The 20,374-nt window shown below is 36.4% G+C and overlaps 1 protein-coding gene across 1 annotated transcript; it reads right to left on the bottom strand.

Annotated features, from left to right (window-relative positions):
- Window positions 1–3,214: 3,214 nt before the first annotated feature.
- On the bottom strand, window positions 3,215–20,371 carry TRIM23 (tripartite motif containing 23; the record flags this gene model as incomplete). Its single annotated transcript, XM_079548538.1, has 11 exons — window positions 3,215–3,394; window positions 3,729–3,853; window positions 5,280–5,390; window positions 5,508–5,637; window positions 7,681–7,815; window positions 8,795–9,010; window positions 9,551–9,733; window positions 10,279–10,557; window positions 11,327–11,448; window positions 19,802–19,964; window positions 20,279–20,371. 11 exons carry the CDS (start codon window positions 20,369–20,371, stop codon window positions 3,215–3,217), a joined length of 1,737 nt encoding a protein of 578 aa, XP_079404664.1.
- Window positions 20,372–20,374: the final 3 nt, after the last annotated feature.

Below are 20,374 nucleotides of genomic sequence, written 5' to 3'. Positions count from 1 at the left end.
TTTTAAAAAACAAACAAACAAACAAACAACAGTGATGTAATGCATGCTAATCAAATTCAAAGCCTTTGGAAACTGCTGTCACAGGGAAACTGACACAGAAAGGCATACTGAAGAATCAAATGAGAATTTTACAGTATACTGAATGTACTGCACCTCTAGTTTTAGATGACAAGACAAATTTATTAAAGAAAACTACATCTTCAAAAGTTTTAGATAATTTTATTGAAAAAAATTAACTTTTTTTTTTTCTGGGCAACTCAGACTGCAGCAGCAGCTCATGAATTATTTCCATTAAAAGAGCCCTTTCACTGCAAAAATTATTTAACATCCAACAGTTCAGAAATTAAACCATCTCAGAAGACAATCCTCAAATACCACACAATCCACAATAAGTTTGAAGACAGCATACAGCATCACCACATCACGTGATATGATAAACTGTGATTTTTCCTGTTAGCTTAAGCACACTGTTATTGAGCCAGGATGCTTTAAAGAAAGCCACAACATTGTCACTGGACGTTGCATTCACGGAAGTTCACAAATAAGTCAAAATCTTGCAAAGAGTTAATCAGTCTCATAGAAATCCTCAAAGTAATGCTTGAGTAAGTTCTAGCTGAGGAAATCCTCCATTGTGCAAGTCAGTACACTAAAACTCAAGTTCTAGAGAACTGCTGAAACAAGCTTAAATTTGTAACGGAAGCAGTTTACATATAGTATTAACTTATAATACAGATAAACCTCTTAGTGCACCAGTTTACACTGAAGAGTTCACAGACAAGTGCAGTACCTTCACAGTTACTTGAAGTCATCTTAAATAAATTCCACTAAAAAACACTTTATGGTAGTATTCCACACATCACAAGCAAGCAATCTTTTGTGCTCAAAAAGATGTACAAGTATTTTTCCTGTGCCCTCAAATACACTCTTACAATAAAAAAAAACAAACAAACAAACAACAAACAGGAACACAACTCACAAACTCACTTTGAACATCTTAAAGAAGTAATTTAGAATCATAGTTCAAGAGTTCAAAGGGAATGTAAAAATGGCATATGCCCACTATAATTACAGGTTCAAGTTTTTCTAAATAACAGATGTCTTCCCTGTATTCTAGGAAAAGGTACCTACCACACTTAGCAGAACTTGTTCATACTTTAAAAAAAGAGCTATAAAGGGACAGTCAGCACTAACTAGATCTGGCTGAGCAGATGCTGAAGTCAAGAGCAGCCAGCAGCATACTGTGCAATAACTTACGGGCTGCAAAGGAGGAGCAATTTTCTGTTTGGTGCCGGAAAAACATCTTTCAGCCCATTGTAAACTATTTTTATCAGGCTTATCAGATTAACTGCTAGATTATCTAGTTAGATTATCTGCTAGATTTATCAGGTTAACTGTAGAAAGAGTTATTACCCTTTCTTAGCACCTATACAAGCACTGAAGCCCTTTTCACAAATTTCTACTATTTTAAAGCTTAGCATTCTTTCAGCTACTATTCCAAGTCATTTGACCTGCTTAAACTGAAGCTACAATTAATGTTTTTACAGGAGATACAAGAAATGAGAAAACTAAGAACAAATGTTGTTATGTGGAATTAGCTGCTTTAGCTGCTTCCTCTCTAATAAAAGTGCAAATATAATATACACATTCTTGGCTTTACCTAAGGTATGTAGTGGGAAAAGATCATTAAGCAGCTAATAATATAAAGAAAGCCATAATAATAGATTGTGAAATAAATTTTCTGTACTGGGTGAGGTTCACAGGTCAGCATGTTTTTTCACTGTAACAGAAAATTCCATCTACCTATCTGTAAAACAATGCTGATCACCTCCACCGTCTGGTTCCTCACCCCTACTGCAGCAAGAAAAATGACACTATCCACTTTTGATCTGTTGGCTATGTTCTTTCTACCTCTTTTACTGATATGAAGAGAGTCACTGGCATGGTTTCTTCAATTGGCAACTACTGCGTACTAGAAGAGGAGGCCAGGAGATTTTCCATGGATATCAGTAAAAAAAAAAAATATTATCTGATTTGCATGTGTAGCAGAAAAGGAAGACGCCACTGAGTGATCATAATCTCTTCTACATTTAAAGTGTTACACCTGCATTTAATGAGCTTATGAATGACTGACCTTTGAAAATGAAGACACTAGTAACAGCTGAATGTGAAACATGGAGTAAGTATTAATCTAAACGCAGAATGTTCACATCATATTTTGTCATTTGATCTTGTAAAGGTTGTAATTACTGAACGCTTTTTTCATCACGGAAAATGTGGTGAAACCAACAAGAAAAGGCCACTACCTTAATCCAGAGGCTTGACTTCTACATCAGAGTACACAGATGGACTGTATTATACCACATTACTTCTTTAAAAAGGTGTGAGTTTTGTGGTTTGTTTTTTTTTTTTTTCTAAACTTTGTCTTCTTGAGAAGTAAAATTAATCTATGAAGGCAGATTATATCCTCAAGCATTCACAATACATTTTCAACTTAACATCACTATATTCTACCCATAAATAATTTAGCATTTGTACACTTATAAAAAAGCACTAAAAAAAATCCCCTTGGAAACAGCCAGCTAAACAATGCCATCTAGCTGCATAATACTACAACACTGTTCTCCATTCTCAATTTTCTTTGCCCTGTTATGCTTCCTTACAGTCAGCAACAGGGAAGCTAATAAATAGTGCACGACACATTTACCATTAGCAATGTATCTGCACGTAATTTTCAACACAAGCCTTAGATGAATGCCTTTCTTAGATGTAAGAGAAGCATCACCTGTTTCAGGCTTACAGTCAGAGCAGGCTATTCTAATAGTTTGCTATGAATTTTGGAATAGTTTCTTGGGAAAGCATTTCTGAACCACTCAAAATGTTTCTGACATCAACTACCATAATGGTGTTATGAATATTAGACAAATTCTAACATATTTCATCAGAATTCAAAATTTTCACAAGCTAATTCCACCAAAAATAATTTCAAGGCACTCATATAACTAGCCAATTTCACTATTTGTACACATATGAAGTTTCAAAAGGACTAACTGCAGAAGCTTACTGAAACAATTATCCAAACTTGCATGAAGTCTTAAATTTTTCTGTAACCACTCACTTAAAGGAAGTCTCCTCTTCAGACAACAGACTTTGTTACAAAATCCTAAATCATGCAAACACAACAAAATAGTGAACTATAAACTTATCTGTTCTGAAATTAAGCCACATCCAGGACACCAGCAGCCACTAACTGCCTTGAAAGCCAGTCTAGTCCTTCAAAAAGTCCTGTACCACTTCGAGCATCACAGCCCTGGATATACCAGTTACGGCCACAGCAGAGTTTGTGGAGACTCAACAGTTCTGTAATTTCTTCCACTGAAAGCGCACCTGCTACATCCTGCAATAGAATCAGACAGACTCAATTACTCTTCTGAACTGTGTTTGAATGATTTTTAACTGATGGCTTAGACTGAGGTTATGGATCACACGAAAGCTTTCCAAACACAAAAGTCAGACAGCTACAAGTTTACTATAGATTACAATAAAACAAAAACTGACTACTGAATCTAGTAAGTACATTAGTATCATTTATTTCCTAAAATTAAACATAAGGAGAATATGTACATTTTATTCCTTTCACATAACTATACCCTTCTTACAGAAGAGGATTCAGAAAGTTTGAATTTCATAAATTGAAGTAAAGAGTGAAAAAAAAAAAAAATCACAAGTACCTGTTTATTAGCAAAGATCAAGAGCAAGGCATCCCGTAATTCCTTCTCTGTTAATAATTTTGCAAGTTCACTGTGTGCTTCACTGACCCTGTCTCTGTGACTGCTATCAACAACAAACACCACTGCTATAAAAGAGAAATAAAACAAGCATTTTACACACATTTGTATACAAAGTGTAAAGTCAGCTGAAACCTACAACTGTTTTTTTCTTAGAAGTCTTCTATGTCAAATTTCTCAGCAGCACACAACTTCACTTTCAAGTCCAGGAAGACTGAGAAATACCATATATGCATATATACTTCATACAAAAATCTGCAATTCATCTTAAAACAAAGAAAAACTTTTCAGTTTTTAGTCTAGTCTAACAAATTCTGATGTTTTAACTGTTTTGGTTTAAAACCAGATTTAATCAGATTTAATCCTCAAAGATCTCTTTGAGAATCTCCATTCAAACTATTTTTGATTCATTTCTGTTCAACAGACTCCCACACAACTGTTTCAATTTTCCTTAGTTAGCTGTAAAAATATCTGAAGTCAGACCAGTGCTGCTCTCCTGAGCTATGGACTACACATAATAGAGAAGATTTCCATAGTCCCAACACAGCAGCAGTAAATATGCACCACAAAGGGTAATCACACTGCCAGAAAGCTGGAGAGTTCAGAGGCAGAGCTAAAAGACAGCATTCAAACCTGTTCAATTTTAATAGAAAACACAACACCAAAATCAAACACACCTATTGCAGATACACACCAAGGTAACTGCTTACTCCTTCATCCCAACTTATAGTTCTTCAAAACTGACATAACTATTGGTGTTTATAAAGTGAATGCTAAGAGGACAGTAGAAACCCAAAGTTAAACATCTTCAAGTTCGTAAAGATGAGGTGATTGAAAGTGTTGAAATTGGCAGTGAAGGATAAATAATACATAAAATGAAACACTGAAAAATCAACACTTGTCTTTCCTAAGTATTTAAGGCAATTCACAGCAATTTCATGAAGAGGAATTCCTTTCTAAATTGTTAAATGGCAGCTGAACACAAACAGAAGGGTAGCATTAAATTGCAAGTCAGCAATATTTATAACGAAGTTTACTAATAAACTGCTTGATTCTGAAATCTGGAATCTGAAGTCCACGATACCAAGTAAGAAGTTATAAACCTCTGTAGAATTTTTTTAAAAGTTGCCAACTAGAGGCTCCTAAAGAACAAGCATTTTCATTTCTAGTGCTATTTAAAGTTTATATCTGGCAAGTACTACTTCTCACCACGCAAACTTTGGAACGTTATACCTTGCCTGTTGTCAGACAAAGCCTCAGATTCTAATTTTGTTTGGCTCCATGAACTGTCTGATGGATTTATGCAGAATGTACCTTATCACAACAAACAACTGGATTAAAATATTTAGCCCATGAATCTAGCAGCTGAATTTTGCACTAGACAAACTTTTTTTTTTTTTTTTACAGTTATAAGTATTCTATTAATAATCTTTTTGGCTCTGAGATATAAGCTAGAAGACAAAATACGATTTAGGAGATTTCTATTAGTCTCACCTTGGGTATTGAGATAATAATGCTTCCACAAGGGCCTCAACTTGTGTTTTCCTCCTACGTCCCAAATAGTAAACTTCAGATTCTTGTATTCTACTGTTTCAACATTAAAACCTAAATTAAAAAATATTCAAGTTTTATAATCTTGTGCTATATGAATGTAAAATAATCAAATTCCACAGACAAATAAAGCATTCAGAAAATTCTTACATTTAAATTGTTGTGACTAACCTATTGTTGGAATTGGCTGCATGAATTCATCTTGCTTTAACTTAAACAAAATAGTTGTTTTGCCAGCTCCATCTAATCCTAGAGTGACAACTCGAATTTCCATTTTTGGTCCAATATGTACCCTGTTGTCCTGGAAGAAAAAAGAAAAAGGATTTCATAATTTGATTTTCCGAACAGGTCAGATGCTTATGTTCTCACTATTTGTGATTAAGTAAATGAACTCCAGGAACACAAGGCACTGTCATCATCCAATCACCTCCAGCAATAACACAGACCACAGTGTCCAGCAAATTTTGTAGTGAACTTGCAACTTCTACCTGGCTTATCACGTCATTTAGAAAGACATCCAATCTCATCCTTGTTCATATTTCAGGTTCTTTTGTCATGGGGCTTTGACACAAAAATAAGCTGCTCACAGCAATTAGAATTCTCAGACCTGAGGAATCTGCTGGTTTAGTAACTTTTTCCATTATGTTTTCTCATAGTATTACTATTCCCACCTACCTATTATTCCCACCACCTACTATTCCCTTCCATTGATGAAGGCTCCACAGCTATACTTCTTCACCTCAAGCCATTTCCAATCTTTTACAACTTGATAGCAGCAACATTATTTCAGATTACTGCTTGAAATAATGATTTAAAACACATACATACCACTTCTGAAGTAGGTACTTACCACAGAAATAACAAGAATGCAATGATTTAACTCTAAACAATTATTTTCCAAAAGGATGTGGCATGAAATCTCATAAGAGAACACTAGAAACATAGATGATGGCAGCAGTACTGATGGTTAGCAACATAAAATGCTTAGGACAAAACTCATGTGGAAGCATTCATTTCCTTATAATAAAGGCTTCAACAGCAACATTTAGATCCTGTTTCACTTCAGCACTAACAGATCCCATTCCTCTCAGTTGAGCAGAACGAGAAAAAAAATTAAAGTTCATTTAAAGTACTTCTTTAGGTTCTCAAGCTCATTTTCTCTAACTAGATGAAAAATATCACGATTATCAAAATCCAAATAATTTCACTATTTTCAAAATTAAAATGGTACTGAAATACCAAAGTAATAAATAAAACCAAAGAACACATATGTAGCCCAAACTATCAGTGAACACAAAGCTACTGCAAGACATCAATTAATAAATTAAAAGAAATATATAGGTCACTCCAAATGTAATGCCTTCTATTTATTTCCACAGAATATTTGACAGCTAGGAAGAACATAGTAACACCATGAGAAAAATCCTCAGATACAAAACATTTTTTCAACACAGTCGCCACCAGTAGCTATGCATTTCTGCTAGCAATGAACAACAGTCTGCATGCTGTGCTTGTAAAAATCTACACCAGAGGTGGCCCACTGTCACTGTTGCCACTGCTGAAATGCACTACCCAGCACCTCACTGTGCTCACATCCACTGTTTGGTCTCCATAAATGATCAGCAAGTGTTGATGAACATCAGTAGGTGACATTTTTTCCACATGAAAGAATTCAGTGACACGCCTTTGCTCCATCTGCACTTCCATATCAGACACCATTCTCTCAGACAGTATCTCTGCTGCCATCTGTCACACAGTAACAAAGTGTAATGGAAACTCTGGTGGGAAGGTTCAACCTCTACTGCCATAGCACCATTATCCTCCTTCAACTCCATGGGCAAACATAAAATAGGAGACATTGCTCCCAGAGCAACCCACATACATTACTTTGAATGGTATAAACTGAAATATATGTTAACATTTATGTTTTCAAAACACAGCTGTGCAATATTAAAAAAAATGTAGTATTCTGCAGGTGTTATACATGGAAAACAAAATGTCAGTCAGAGCTGAATGTACAGCAAATCTGGGATGCCACCAAATAAAAGTATTTCTGGAATTCATGAATGCTAACCTAAATCTCTGAAGAACAGCAGCTTATATTCAAATAAAACTACTAATGTAGCCAATGTTAAATGTTGTTTCTTGTACTAATCGTAACAGGGTGGTTTTGTTGTCCCAGAGAGCACTCATCTTGTGATAAGATGCTGTACATGCCAAACTGTCCTCGTTTGCTGCAACAAATACAGCACTGTAATGAAGACACATTATTCTTACTTTCACTTAAAGCACATCTGGCACTTGATAAATTGGGTAGCTATATTTGTCATGAGATTAAAATTACCTTTGTAAAAGTGACAGGTATGCTAGCATCCAGCTGTATGTGATCTGCAAGTTCTGTAAACTGCTGTTGCTGCTTCTGTAACGTCTCTAGCAGTCTTGTAATTTCCTGTTTGGCCAACACTACTCTGCAGTCATCCTAAATAGACGAAAACCAGAAAAGCATGCCTTTCTTTTAGTAATTTACTTAGTAGAACCAAACAAATGTAAATACAACAGTTTCATTTTAAAGAGAAATGCTTTAGGTAAACAAATATTCACAGAAAAACTTTAAAAATTAAAAAAAATACATAGATCTTGTCATTCTTCTCTACTACTAGCAAATACTAAACAGTTCTGTGTTTTAAAAAAGTTATTCCTGATCTCTTAGTCCTTTATGTATAAGAATATAAATTACAAAAGAGTGAAGCTAAACATTTAGAATATTTACATCATTCACATGTAATGTACTCAGCTGAAATACAGTTGCAGCTTCATAGCACACTAACATAACTGATAAAAAGGATTATCAATACCCAGATGTTATTGACAAAGACTTGCTGAGTTAAACGTACATGACTATGCAATCAAACAGTTAGATAAAAAAAAAAAAAAGTACAAGCGACACACTAATGAAGTAATTTCTCACAAAGTTCATTACAGATGCCATTTACTTTTTGTTATCATTAAGAGAATGTTGCATCGGACAGTCTTACACATTCACTTTCTTCACACTTTTAATCTGATACTGACTTACACATACTGTAAGTGCAAAGATCAAGAGCAAGACATTTAGTATAAAACTGTTTTTTTTCCCTACCAGTTTCACATAACCATTTTCAAAGAAAGTATTACCATCTGCAACTATAAAATCCTTCCCATAAATCCCACATGCTTTTTCTTCCTTCTTGTTCACCTCTGTTCCAAAAACCTGTCTCATAATCAACCAGAAGTTACTCCAGAGTCACACGAATTTATAGCAACTGAAGGACTTGGCCAATCAATCTCATGTTATATAGTTACAGCTTTAAAAATATAAAATAAAATGCAGAGTACCACCTAACCTTCTTGTTTGTAGCCCAAACTTACGCTGCATTCTCTTTCACTTGTCAGATGTTACAGTTCACTTGCCAACCCACCTGTTGTAAAGTTTTTTCACAATGAAGGCAAGCTGTTGAAACCTGTGACAATAGGATAGTCATGTCTTCTTGTTGTTGTCTAAGCCAAATCAACTTCTCTCTCACATGAGCATCAACAACACTAAGAGCCATTTCCTCTTGACGACAGAGGGTTTCATGAAGATCCAAAAAATAGGCCCGGACACATGAGCGAGCATTGTCTGCAGTCCCAGGTACCTATCACATCACAAGAGACCAAGAAGATTAAAACACCACAACAGTGCACAAGTGCATTTTTTTCATATTTCTTAATTACATTCAAGTCTGCTTAGCTACCTTATAGTTCTAGTCTCATTTACACAGATAGCCTCATCACTGTCAAGGTCAAGATCCTCCAAGTAATTATTTCAATAATCAAGTAGCTTTCATACAGCTTTCCCTACTGATTCTCTATATTCATACAGACTAAAAGCCTTGTCATGTACTACAAGACTGTACTACAAGATTGCCTCTGTTGTCTCAGAAATAAGATCTTGGTACTTGTTAATATCTTTGTAGACATAAAAACTTAAAGCTTTGTCTTATGAAGTCTACATATCGTTTTCCAAGAACTTCCTTGAAATGGCACACACTGCAATAATGTATGTTATAATTCACTACCCCCAAAAAAGATCTTAATCTGTTAAAGGCTTAAAAACAACCTTACAAGTTCTTATCTGTTATTACAATCAGTAAATATGCAGGAAAAAAAAGAAACCAAAGAAGAAGGTAGCATACGTGTTCTGTATGGGCCATTCCAACTCCATCTTCAACAATTTGTTCTCCTCCTTCTATATGCTGAACTATTCCAACTAATTTTCTGGAATAATCTGAGATCTCTTCTGTGAAAGTTCTTATACAGTGGGCCATGTCTAAAATGGATGCACGAATCTGATTTGCTTCTGGTTCCAAGACAGAATGCTATTAATTAAAAGCAACATATCAATGATCAAGCATAAATACCTTTCTTAACCATCTCTTCCCCCTTACTAGATATAAAAATATATGAATTAAGTAAATTACATAAATGCATTATTCAGAAGCTATGTACTATTCTGTTACTAAGACAGGCATCTAGCAGTTACATAAATACAAACAAGAATTACTAATTGAACACAAAATGGTGGATGGAATGCAAATCATTGGATGAACCAGCTGCAAGATGAAAAACAACTTTCAGGACAGGCAATTTAATACTGTGAGAAGTTCTGAAAAGCATCAAATTAAGGGACAGAACACCTTTACTTATAAATAACTTAATGCAGTCTTAACCATAACAGTTTTTCTTCTAACTTTTATCCTGGTAGTTCTTCAAATGAAAAGGAAAACGGAAAGAAAATCATGACAGTACTTCTATAAAGTCACATCAAGATTCTACTCTCCTCTCTTGATAACCTTCTGTGCTTTAATTGAATAAATATGCGAGTTGTTCCACAGTACGACTAGAAACAGATTCTTAGCAGTACCTTATGACCTTGATGCTTCCCATACTCTTTGCAGACACAACACATGAGAGGACTGGCCTGACAATCCTCTTCTAAACAAACAAACTCAATAGCATGCACTTGGTGTTGGGAGCACATGGTCTTCTCATGAGGCTTATCAGCAAGAGGTACACGTTTATGTTTCGCAAGCGTCTTTGTAGAATGAGTAAGCTGAGAGCAGTCTGCACACAGGTGAGTGGCACAAACAGTGCAATAAACAGATGCAACATGGGCTTCATCTTCATCGCAGCGAATGATACTCTAGAAAAATAATACCAACATAAACCAAAGTTGTTAATATTTAATGCCAACAACAATGGGAAAAAAAAAAAAAAAAAAAAAAAAAAATCAGAAGACCTGACACCAATATGGACTACTTTGAAAACTTGACTTCTTGTTATTTAACAAAGATAAAAAAGTCACTTTCCTTTACTACAAGTTCCAATATTATTCTAGAGGGGTATTGATTGAGAAGTTAATTAACTCCATAAATGTAAGCTTCAGCACAAGTTGCAAAGCTTTTGAGGCTAAAGTAATTCAAGCTCTAGACAACTCTTCAACACAGGCATTATAGAAAGAAGAATGAGAAAGTTAGAGACAAAACCAAGGTGCTTAAAGCAGACTTTTCCGGTAAAGAACCTTTTACATAATGCAGTCATATTGATTGACTATAGAAGGCAACTATCTGGAGAAAAGAGCTGCTTCAAAGTCTCCAGAAAGCGATGCTAGGAAGTTCTAGAAAACTCCCCTAAAATTATTATAAAATATTCAAACAAGTAACCCTCTGGAAAAATCTAAAGCCTAGAAAAGAGGAAGATATACCTGATAATACACCTGATAATAACTTCTCTGATTTAGTCAGTGCACATTAGAATTTAATTATGAAGTAATTACTGAAAATATTCATATCAGATACAGAAAGAAAACAACTTCATTGATGAAATTACACTTGCCAAGAGAATTTTCCTCTCTCTAATGATATTTTTTAAGCAAATGTAACAAAGTCCTCTTCTCTTTTCAAAATCCGTACCTCTCCAGATAGACCAATGGCTTCTTCTGCTGTCCCACACTGTCCAGGAGGCCCATTCTGCAACCGTTCCAAGAGTTCCAACAAAGCAAAATTCTTTTTCAATCCCCAGACACCAGAATCTCCTATTTTTGAGAAAGGATTAAATGAAGGGGGGATAAGAAGAAAATGCCCAAGCAAATAACACAATGAGAATTTTACAAAGCACAGACAAGATTTCAACAAACATTAAGAAGAACATATAATTCCAGTGAGACACCATGACCACTGTTATTTCACAATACCATTCCATAATGTTCCTTCTTTCCATTATAGATTTACTATTTATGCAGATTGTCCCTACTTAATAAATGCCATCTGTAAAATAATCTGCAATAACTAATAACAAAAGACCATAAAAAGCACAGTCATATGAAATTTCATACATTTTGCATAACTACGTACAGTTCACATTTCTACTGCACTAACAGAAGCTATGAAGAACCCACATTAACCCCATACTCCCTGAATCAGAAGATGGAATACCTACTGCAGACAGCAGAAAACAATGAAAATGAAAGCAACATTCAGAAAGAAAGACCTATGTGCAGAACTATCGCACACAACAAAAAAGATTCCTGCATCCCTATGACTGCTGCTAAATGCTATCTCATTAGCATACAAAAATCTTAAGTGATTACTCTTCCAAGAAAATATCACTGACTTTTTTTTTTTTAACATTGGTATCTTAAAAACATTTTCTTAGTTGAAAGGCAACTATGCCTCTAAGATAAAGCATTTTGAGCACTTAATCATTGCTTCTTAGTCACTGCAGAATCACTGAATGGTTAAAGTTGGAAAGGACCTCTAGAAGTCAACTTTCATGTTGCCCAGCTCTCTCCTCAAGCAGGGACATCCAACAGAGTGCCCAGGTCAATATTCAGTCAGCTTTTGAAGAGATCTCCAAGAAGGAGATTACACAAATACACCAGGCAACCTTTGCCAGTGCTCTGTCACCCACATAGCACAGAAGTACTTCTTGATGTTCAGAGGGAACCTTCCGTGATCCAGTTTGTGCACACAGCCTCTTGTCCTGGCAATGGGCACCACAGAGAAGAGCCTGGCTCTGTCCTCTCTGTATCCTCCCTTCAGGTATCCTTTCAAACTGATTAGGGATTTCCTCCTGACTCCTCTCTTCCCCGGCAGAACAGTCCCTGCAGTTCTTCAGCATTTTCTTACAGCAGAGGTTCTCAAGTACCTTCATCATCTTGGTGGCCTTTTGTTTGACTCTCTAAGGCATGTCCAGGTCTCTCTTGTATTGGAAGACCAAGAACTTAACGCAGTGCTCTAGGTGTGTCTTCACCAGTGCTGAGAAGTAGCAAAGGATCACCTCCCCTGACCTGCTGTCAATACTCCTCCTAATGCAGCCTAAGAAATTTCTAGCCTTCATTGCTTCAAGGGAAAACCATGCCCACAAGGAACCTTTTCTAAAAGCTGCCCCTCAGCTGGCTGTTCCAATCTCTCCTCTATCACTCTATTGAGAGAATTACTTATTTCTAATGCAGGAAAATACATACCTAGCACCTTCCTCTGAGAGTGATTATGCATAATAATAAAATAATAATACAATACTTCAGTGGGATGCTATGGAACATTCCTCAAATGGGATGTTTGCTGGTTTCAAAGACCAAGGATACATACAGAATCTGAATATACATTACCTAGAGAGTTATGTTTGATTAACTGCAGTAGGCTGACTACTACTACTGACTCATGACTGCAGACTTTTGGAAATTTGGTGAGCTGGATGATCCATTTTTTAAAGCAGTTTTATGTGGAATTCACTACAAATTTCTAGAATGACAGAGCTATTTCTGTCTTGTTTTGTTCTAAGTTCAAAGGCCAATCTACTTTTGAGTATTTCTACTGCCTAAGCCGTAACCTTATTACCACAGAATTTGGAATCAGTTTAAGTCACAACTCACGCAAATGAAGTTATTCATATACAGTGCATACAACCAACACAGGAACAGGTTTCAACTACTTGTTCACGGTTCCTGATTTGGAAGGGACAAACTAAGAAACATGCATCTTCCTGATGAACTAAAAGGAGTTGTCTCCTGCTATCGTTGTAGGGATTCCATTACAATCCAGTTCACCAAAACTGGCAGAAGAGTTAATAAATAAGCTAAACCCCTCCTAACAAATATTACAGAATCTATGAATGCTTACAATTTCACAACAAATCTCTGACCATAAGTCAGAGATAAGTCAGAGATTAAAGAAAAGCTCAAGTAATTAAATAATTAGCATTCAGTAGTAATGCTGGATATATTCTGCATGCTGGCACTTCTTTTGAGCACTGAAATGAACAAAGTTTTATCACACAATGCTGCCCTTTAACAGACACTGACTGAAGCACATACAAGTTATCAACTGCAGGAAAATGGGGGTTTTCACTAGCTTTGAATAGAATGATAGAAAGCAGCACATAAGCAACTTCACAGGTACTAACAGGGCACAGATGTGTATACGTTTATGTAGTTAAGCAAAAGCCTGGAAGTACTTTCTTGTATTTAAAAAGAATCTGTATACTTGATACAGACTCCTCTGTCAAACTTTTGTACTGTGTTCTTGAGATAAGAACAGGCAGCAGCATTTCTTAAACAAAACTGCATGTACCTAGTGCTTTTTTTATTTTAAATACTTGTAGTCCAAGCAAATGTACCAATGCAAGAACATAAACTGATCTATCGGTGCACTTCTACTTATTAAGCCATTGCAAAAAAAATAAAATGGCTTATCATTTCATTCAAGTGACAGCTTAAATGTTGCTTTAACCACGAATGTAGAAAACAAAATTTTAGAAAACTGCACCAGATCCAGAAAAAAAAATCTGGGCTTCCTCTCGTAATTCAGTTGCAAAGACAGTGGAACAGCAACTGGAGACAAAGGCTGGCTCCAAACGACCTCTAAAAATCCCTGGCATTTTCAGTCCATGTATTTGGTGTCTGACAGGAGTGTCCTTCTGACATGACCTCACAGAACCTACACCTCACTTATCTTCCCAAACAGAAAGTCCAGGCTACTTTAACCATCTGATTCTCCCAAGTGTTATTTCAAGCGCCCTCTATTACAATGCCCTGTGGTGGCCTGGTAGCTGTATGCCCTCTGCATCCTTCATCTCCATTAACCTAGACTTTTTTTTTCCCCCTCGGTACTGAGAACTGTCAAACATGCCATAAATTCCAACATACTGTTTCATAGCACTTGAGGGAAAAGAAAATACATAATAATACAAAAGAGAACAATAACAATACATGTTTCATAGCTATGAAACAAGACTGGTTTTAAGACTTAAAACCAGTTTAAAATACATACAAGTGCTTTTACAGCCTGCCAATATTTTTCTTGCTGTACTATTTCACAGAGTAGAGCTGCACTGCATGGTTAGGTACTGCTGCCTGGAAGAGACTGTAGAACAAATACCTCCTGTTTTCTTAAGATGACTTTCCTAGTAAAAGTAAGAGCAACAATGCTGAGGCATCTCTGAAGAGGGATGTGAACAGGAGCCAACATATCCACTTTCCTGACCTAACCACTTCATATTATTTACAGTTCTAACACACAAAACTTTATTTTCTAGGTACAATTCCCCACAGGCATTTCTATTATTCTGAGAGGCTGAACCCAAAATATGAATTACCTAAAATAAAAGGTGGACTTCAGAATACAAATAAATGGATGGAAACAACTTTCCTGTGGCTATAAACAGGAGCATGTATATGCAATTCTCCAACCCCCTCAACTTGTACAAAACAACACTTACTGCATGTTAAAAAAAAAAGCCACACCAAAAAACAACTCCTTGTCAGGAATGGATTGTATGTGACTTGCAGCAATCTGCAAGTCTGCTGTCTTTGGAAGTAGGCCTACCAGATAATGAAGTTTGCTGCAAAGCAAGTACATGACACTGCTCTCTCCAGTTACTAGTACCAAAGAAATTTTCTACCATGCAAGCAAAATTACCAGTATTCAACTTAAGACCTCAGCAATCTTTAAAACAGAATGTGAACAAAACCCATTACCCTTAGGTTCAATTTTTTGTTCACCACAGTTTCTGAAGGAGTTTATGTTCTGGTCGTTTACAACCTTTACAACTACATTTAGCACAAACATAGTCATCTTCATTACCTTTTAGCACAAGCACTCCTATCATTGTAATGATGTTTTTCCAAAAGAGAGCAAAAAAAAGTAATCTCTCGCTACAAATTGAAAAAAATACCCATTTTAGGAATCTAAACTCTGTCAAATCAGTTTGTAAACTGAGCTTGGATTTTCTGGCACTCCATCCATAAAGACTTTTGGACACTAACTCTCCAAAATCAATTACAGAAAAGCATCCGATGGTTCTCTTCTACAGCACTTAGAGTAACACTATCCTATATTAAAATGACTATGCACAAACTTCAGTTACTACAGTATAATACCTGCACATTAATAGCACACCCGTATAATTAATGCTGATACTTGTGTAGCTTTCAAAAATCCGGTGAGTCATTAATGCAGAGAATCATTAATAACAATATACATGGATCCATACTCACCAAAAGGATCAACCTGCTTACCAAACATTTTCTTAGCTTTTAATCAAATACTGGATAAGGCTGAAAGATGAAGAAGCTGTTCAATCTTCATAGAGTACACTATAAAAGTATTTTCTGTTAATTTACAAAAATTAAAAAGCCAAGAAAATTTCCTTAATAAATGTACTGCCCTTTATTTACAATCCATTATCTGATTTTAATCATGTTCTTCTTCTTCTCTTCCACAGTTAGCATGAAGAGAAAGTCAAGTCAGAAAAAAAGCACAATTAACTTAAAGGCCTGTAGCTGTTCTGTCTTACAAGCTATTTTCTAGTTCAGATTTTAAATGTGTTAGAAGAAACAAACTCACTCTGATTTGTTGAAATCAATGCTGAAATTTGCTAATATGTGCTATGAGTCTTTAGTGCACTGACAACTTTGGAGACACACAAAGAACAGGCAAAACTTACACGTAAACATCTGAACTAATCTACTGAAGCAGAATTTGTAAATAAAAAAAAAAAGCACCTATTTTTACAGAAGCTCACATTTCATTTCAATGGTACTTATCAAAGTTTACATTATTTGAGAAAAAGCCTATTTGCTCCTTTTTGTGCTAAACACACTAAACAATTGCTGTGTAGTAAGCACATACTTTATAATAAGAAAACAACACCGAAAGATAAGTTGCATAAGTACATTTGTTTATCTCTTAACTTCAGTTCAAGTTCTGCTTTGGTCACAAGCGTAAAAGAGTCTAGTGATCTCATCTCCATGCCTACAAGGGATGTTTGTGCCCATTACAAAACTAGCACACAATCCGACAGTCTCTTCCGTAAAGAAGAGTAATACATGATTAGCAGGAAGCATGTCTGCCAAGAATGAGACAGTGACTGAGCTGCTGAAGATATTAAGATGGACTCCTGCCAACAATACAAATAACATTTTCAAGAGCATGAAGCTTGTCCGGGAAAAAATTACAAATGACAAGAGTAATAAAAAGAGCCACCTGCATCTGGATACCTGAACAGAGCAGAAGGGATATTGTATTACAGCCGCATTTTCTAGCACAATGTTTTGAAGTTTTATCTTAGGGCTCTAGCAAAAGAATATATAAACAGTGTCCATGGAATGGATTTGATGATGTACACCAAAGTCTGAATACATTAGTTGAACAAGTTTTAATGACAGAAAATAGTTCAAGCTCTGTAACATGGTGGTGGCAGGAAGAGTTCACCTGAGCCATAAACTCCGAAAGGTTTCCTTAGCAGAGCTGCTGAGGTAAAGTGAAAAAGTTGGCTTCCAAAGCTATCACATAAGCACGTCCTTCACAAAATTCCCTGGTCTATGTATTTTGAAAAACAACTGAAACATTACACACAAAAACACAAACACACACCAAAAAACTAATCACAGAAAAACTTTAATCCCGTACACAACGGAGAAGAGAGAAAGAAGACTGTTAGAAATTATTTGCCTACTCTCCCAAACCTGAATATTTGGTAGAAAAAAGGCTTTGTAAGTATTATTGTCAATTTTTACTTGCAGACCTTGCATATCCTGAAATCCTGATTGTTTGAGAAGCCAGTTAGAAGCATTTTGTCTGTTTTCTATATCTAGAAGAAACAGGCAAGCATATTTAACCAAACGCCCAAATCAAAACAGGGAAAAGATATCCTTCCTAAAAATCTCTGGGAATCTTTTGAGAAGTGCTTAAGAATCCTTCTGAACATTTAGACAAATGTTGAGTTGAGTGATAGTAGAAAGAGCAAGGATAAACAAGTAATTCTATCTGCTTAAATGTATAGTTTAAAATTCCATTAGCTTAAAAGCATTCATAAAATCTGTATTCAGTATCTTAACAATTTGTTCAACACAGGCAATTTTTTGCCCCAATCACCCAGCTCTTCCTTCAGAAGAACTTTCTCAGGACAGCAGTCTCATAATCTAGATTTAGTTACTGACCAGATGCCTGAGTTTAAATTCACTAAAAGCAGAACAGAGCTTATTTCCTAAAAGGTTCCTAAATGGAGGGGAGGGAAGAACCAGAAGTTGCTTTTATCAGGTGCATGGTTGCCAAGCCTCCTTCCCAATTCCACTCCTGAGATCACTGAATGAAACAGAACTGCAGCAGAATTTAACAACAGCAGGTTGATTAGGACAAGACAACAAATGCACAAGCTACTCAGACGGATCGTGACAGGATGCTGTCCATAATACACCACATTTTTACATTTCCTGAGACAGCCCTTACAGAGCAGATGAGATGTGGCTGTGACCCTCTTCTGCTTGAAATCATCAGGCAGAACATTTTTATTCACAAAAGCATTTTGACTCTCAAGCTGTTTTGCTAAAATTTTGTCTTTTTTTTTTTTTTTTTTTTTTTTGAGCAATGACTGGTCACAGCATATCATCCTTCTTTCCAGAACTATCCATAAGATGCAAGCCTACTTTCCTAGAAATGAAAGCTGCAACTTTCCTTCCACCTTCTTTTCTGTAGAAGTCTTGCAAATTTAACACATCACTGTGCTTCATGAGAAACTACAAATTTTATATAAGATGAAGAAACTTAGTGTTTTTATAAAACTGCATTTTTGTTGAATCTGAAACTCAAAAAAATTACTATAGGATGCTTTCAATTGTCAGGTGGAAATCACACAGTAAGAGCCACAAAGTGACCATGTCCCAATTACAATAAAACGCTCTGCTATCAGATCACAAGACACAAGCAGCTGTCTCACACTGAAGTTTCACAACAGCAGGACTAACACATGCTCCCTGTTAAAACATACATACAGAAACCCTGTACAGTCATGGATAAAAAAATAAATTGTGAGACACTTTTAATCACATACCGTCCACACCTCTCCTACCACAAACAAAATTCAGATCACACAGATGTTTCTCTCCTCAGTTTTTGTTTCCATTAAATGCTTTAATATTCCTCTCACTCTAGCAGACCCTCTCACTTCAGAGTAAATACTTATTCATGCTAATATTATAATTGTACATTTTTTTCATGGATTACTACATTTGAGATCTCCTGCTCCATGGATTCTCCTCTATCCTAACATTTTTATTTACTGTGCTATTCAAAGCTACTACAGATAGTTCTGTTCACAAGTTAACCTCGACACAAATTCTTCTTGTAACTTGTTTTCTCTGTAACCTTATGTTGAATAGACAATCACAAGCATGTGCCATATTTTGTCTGAAAGACTCCCACTGTGGAATAAAAGCTGCATCTAACCCTTTCAAAGGCTCTTCAGAGACATTTCTAAAGTAATAAGATCCCTAGATGCCAATTCAAGTTAAATTTCACTTCAAATTATCATATAGTTTAAGAACAGGTTTATTATCATTTCATCGTGATTTCAGACAAATTTGTTTGACAGAGAAACAACTTACATAGTTGTATGTTTATTTAATGTTGTTTATTTAATGTTTAGGACAACAGGAAACTGATGTCCTCTGAAGTATCTTTACACAGGAATTTGAAACAGATTAGTTATTTTATAAATACAGGTTTACAAATAAGATGTTTGCAAGCCTATGTTCAAGGAGAAGATAAAGATTTATTACTTAATCTTTGAAAGACCTCTCTCACTCTTCTCAATAAAAAAAAGCATCCCACAGAAGGAATGCTGCAAACCAAACACCACAACTAGCATACTCATATTATTTGGCTCTATGTATTATCCATACACTTATCTAATCATCCATTTTACCGTACCAACCCCCTTTCCATCCATTTTCATCCCAATCAAAGCTACTGACTGTAAAAATTCTGACACCACATACTGCCAGCCCACTAACACAAACTGGCTTTCATACATTTTCTGCTAAGACTTCCTAGTCTTTTGAACATTCTGGGTTGACTGGTCTTAACAGATTCAGACTAAAGCTTTCTTACCCAATTCAGTAACTTGCCGATCAAAAGGACAGCGGACGGCCCTGCCATGAAGAGGAAGCCGGGTGAGGCAGTCATGGCAGACGGTATGGCCACACAGAAGCAGTCGAGGAACTTTATCGCCTTGCAAAGAGAACACATCTTCACAGACTCCACACTCAAGAACCTATAATTTCAGAAAACATACCATCTGTTTCTAGGCTGAGGTGGAAAAAAAAACAAACGGAAGCAGCACGCAGCAGCCCTCCCCAGAGAAGCTGGGACACAGCTGTCACTTGACCGCCTCCCGCCTCGCAGCCGCTCACCGGAGCCCCGCGGTGAGGTGAAAACGCAGCGAGGCCCTCCCGCAGCGGTGTTCCGGCGCGACCTAGCCCACCGCCTCAGGGAAACTCTGCCGCCCCGGAGAGCCCTCACTACGCCTCTCGCCGAGCCCAGCAGGGGCAGACCGCAAGCCGGAGAGCGCCGAGCAGCCCGTCTCACCTTCACGGCGGCGCCGGTTGGGCCCCGGTTATTACTAGCTCCACGGCTGCCGTCCGGCCCGGTCCCAACCTTGTTTACAGCCAGGGCCGCCATCTT

Source organism: Tetrao urogallus (genome assembly GCF_951394365.1).
Source record: "Tetrao urogallus genome assembly, chromosome: Z".
Classification (NCBI taxonomy): Eukaryota; Metazoa; Chordata; class Aves; order Galliformes; family Phasianidae; genus Tetrao; species Tetrao urogallus.
Note: the sequence above shows the minus strand (reverse complement) of the source record. Positions and strands in the feature narration are given on the sequence as shown.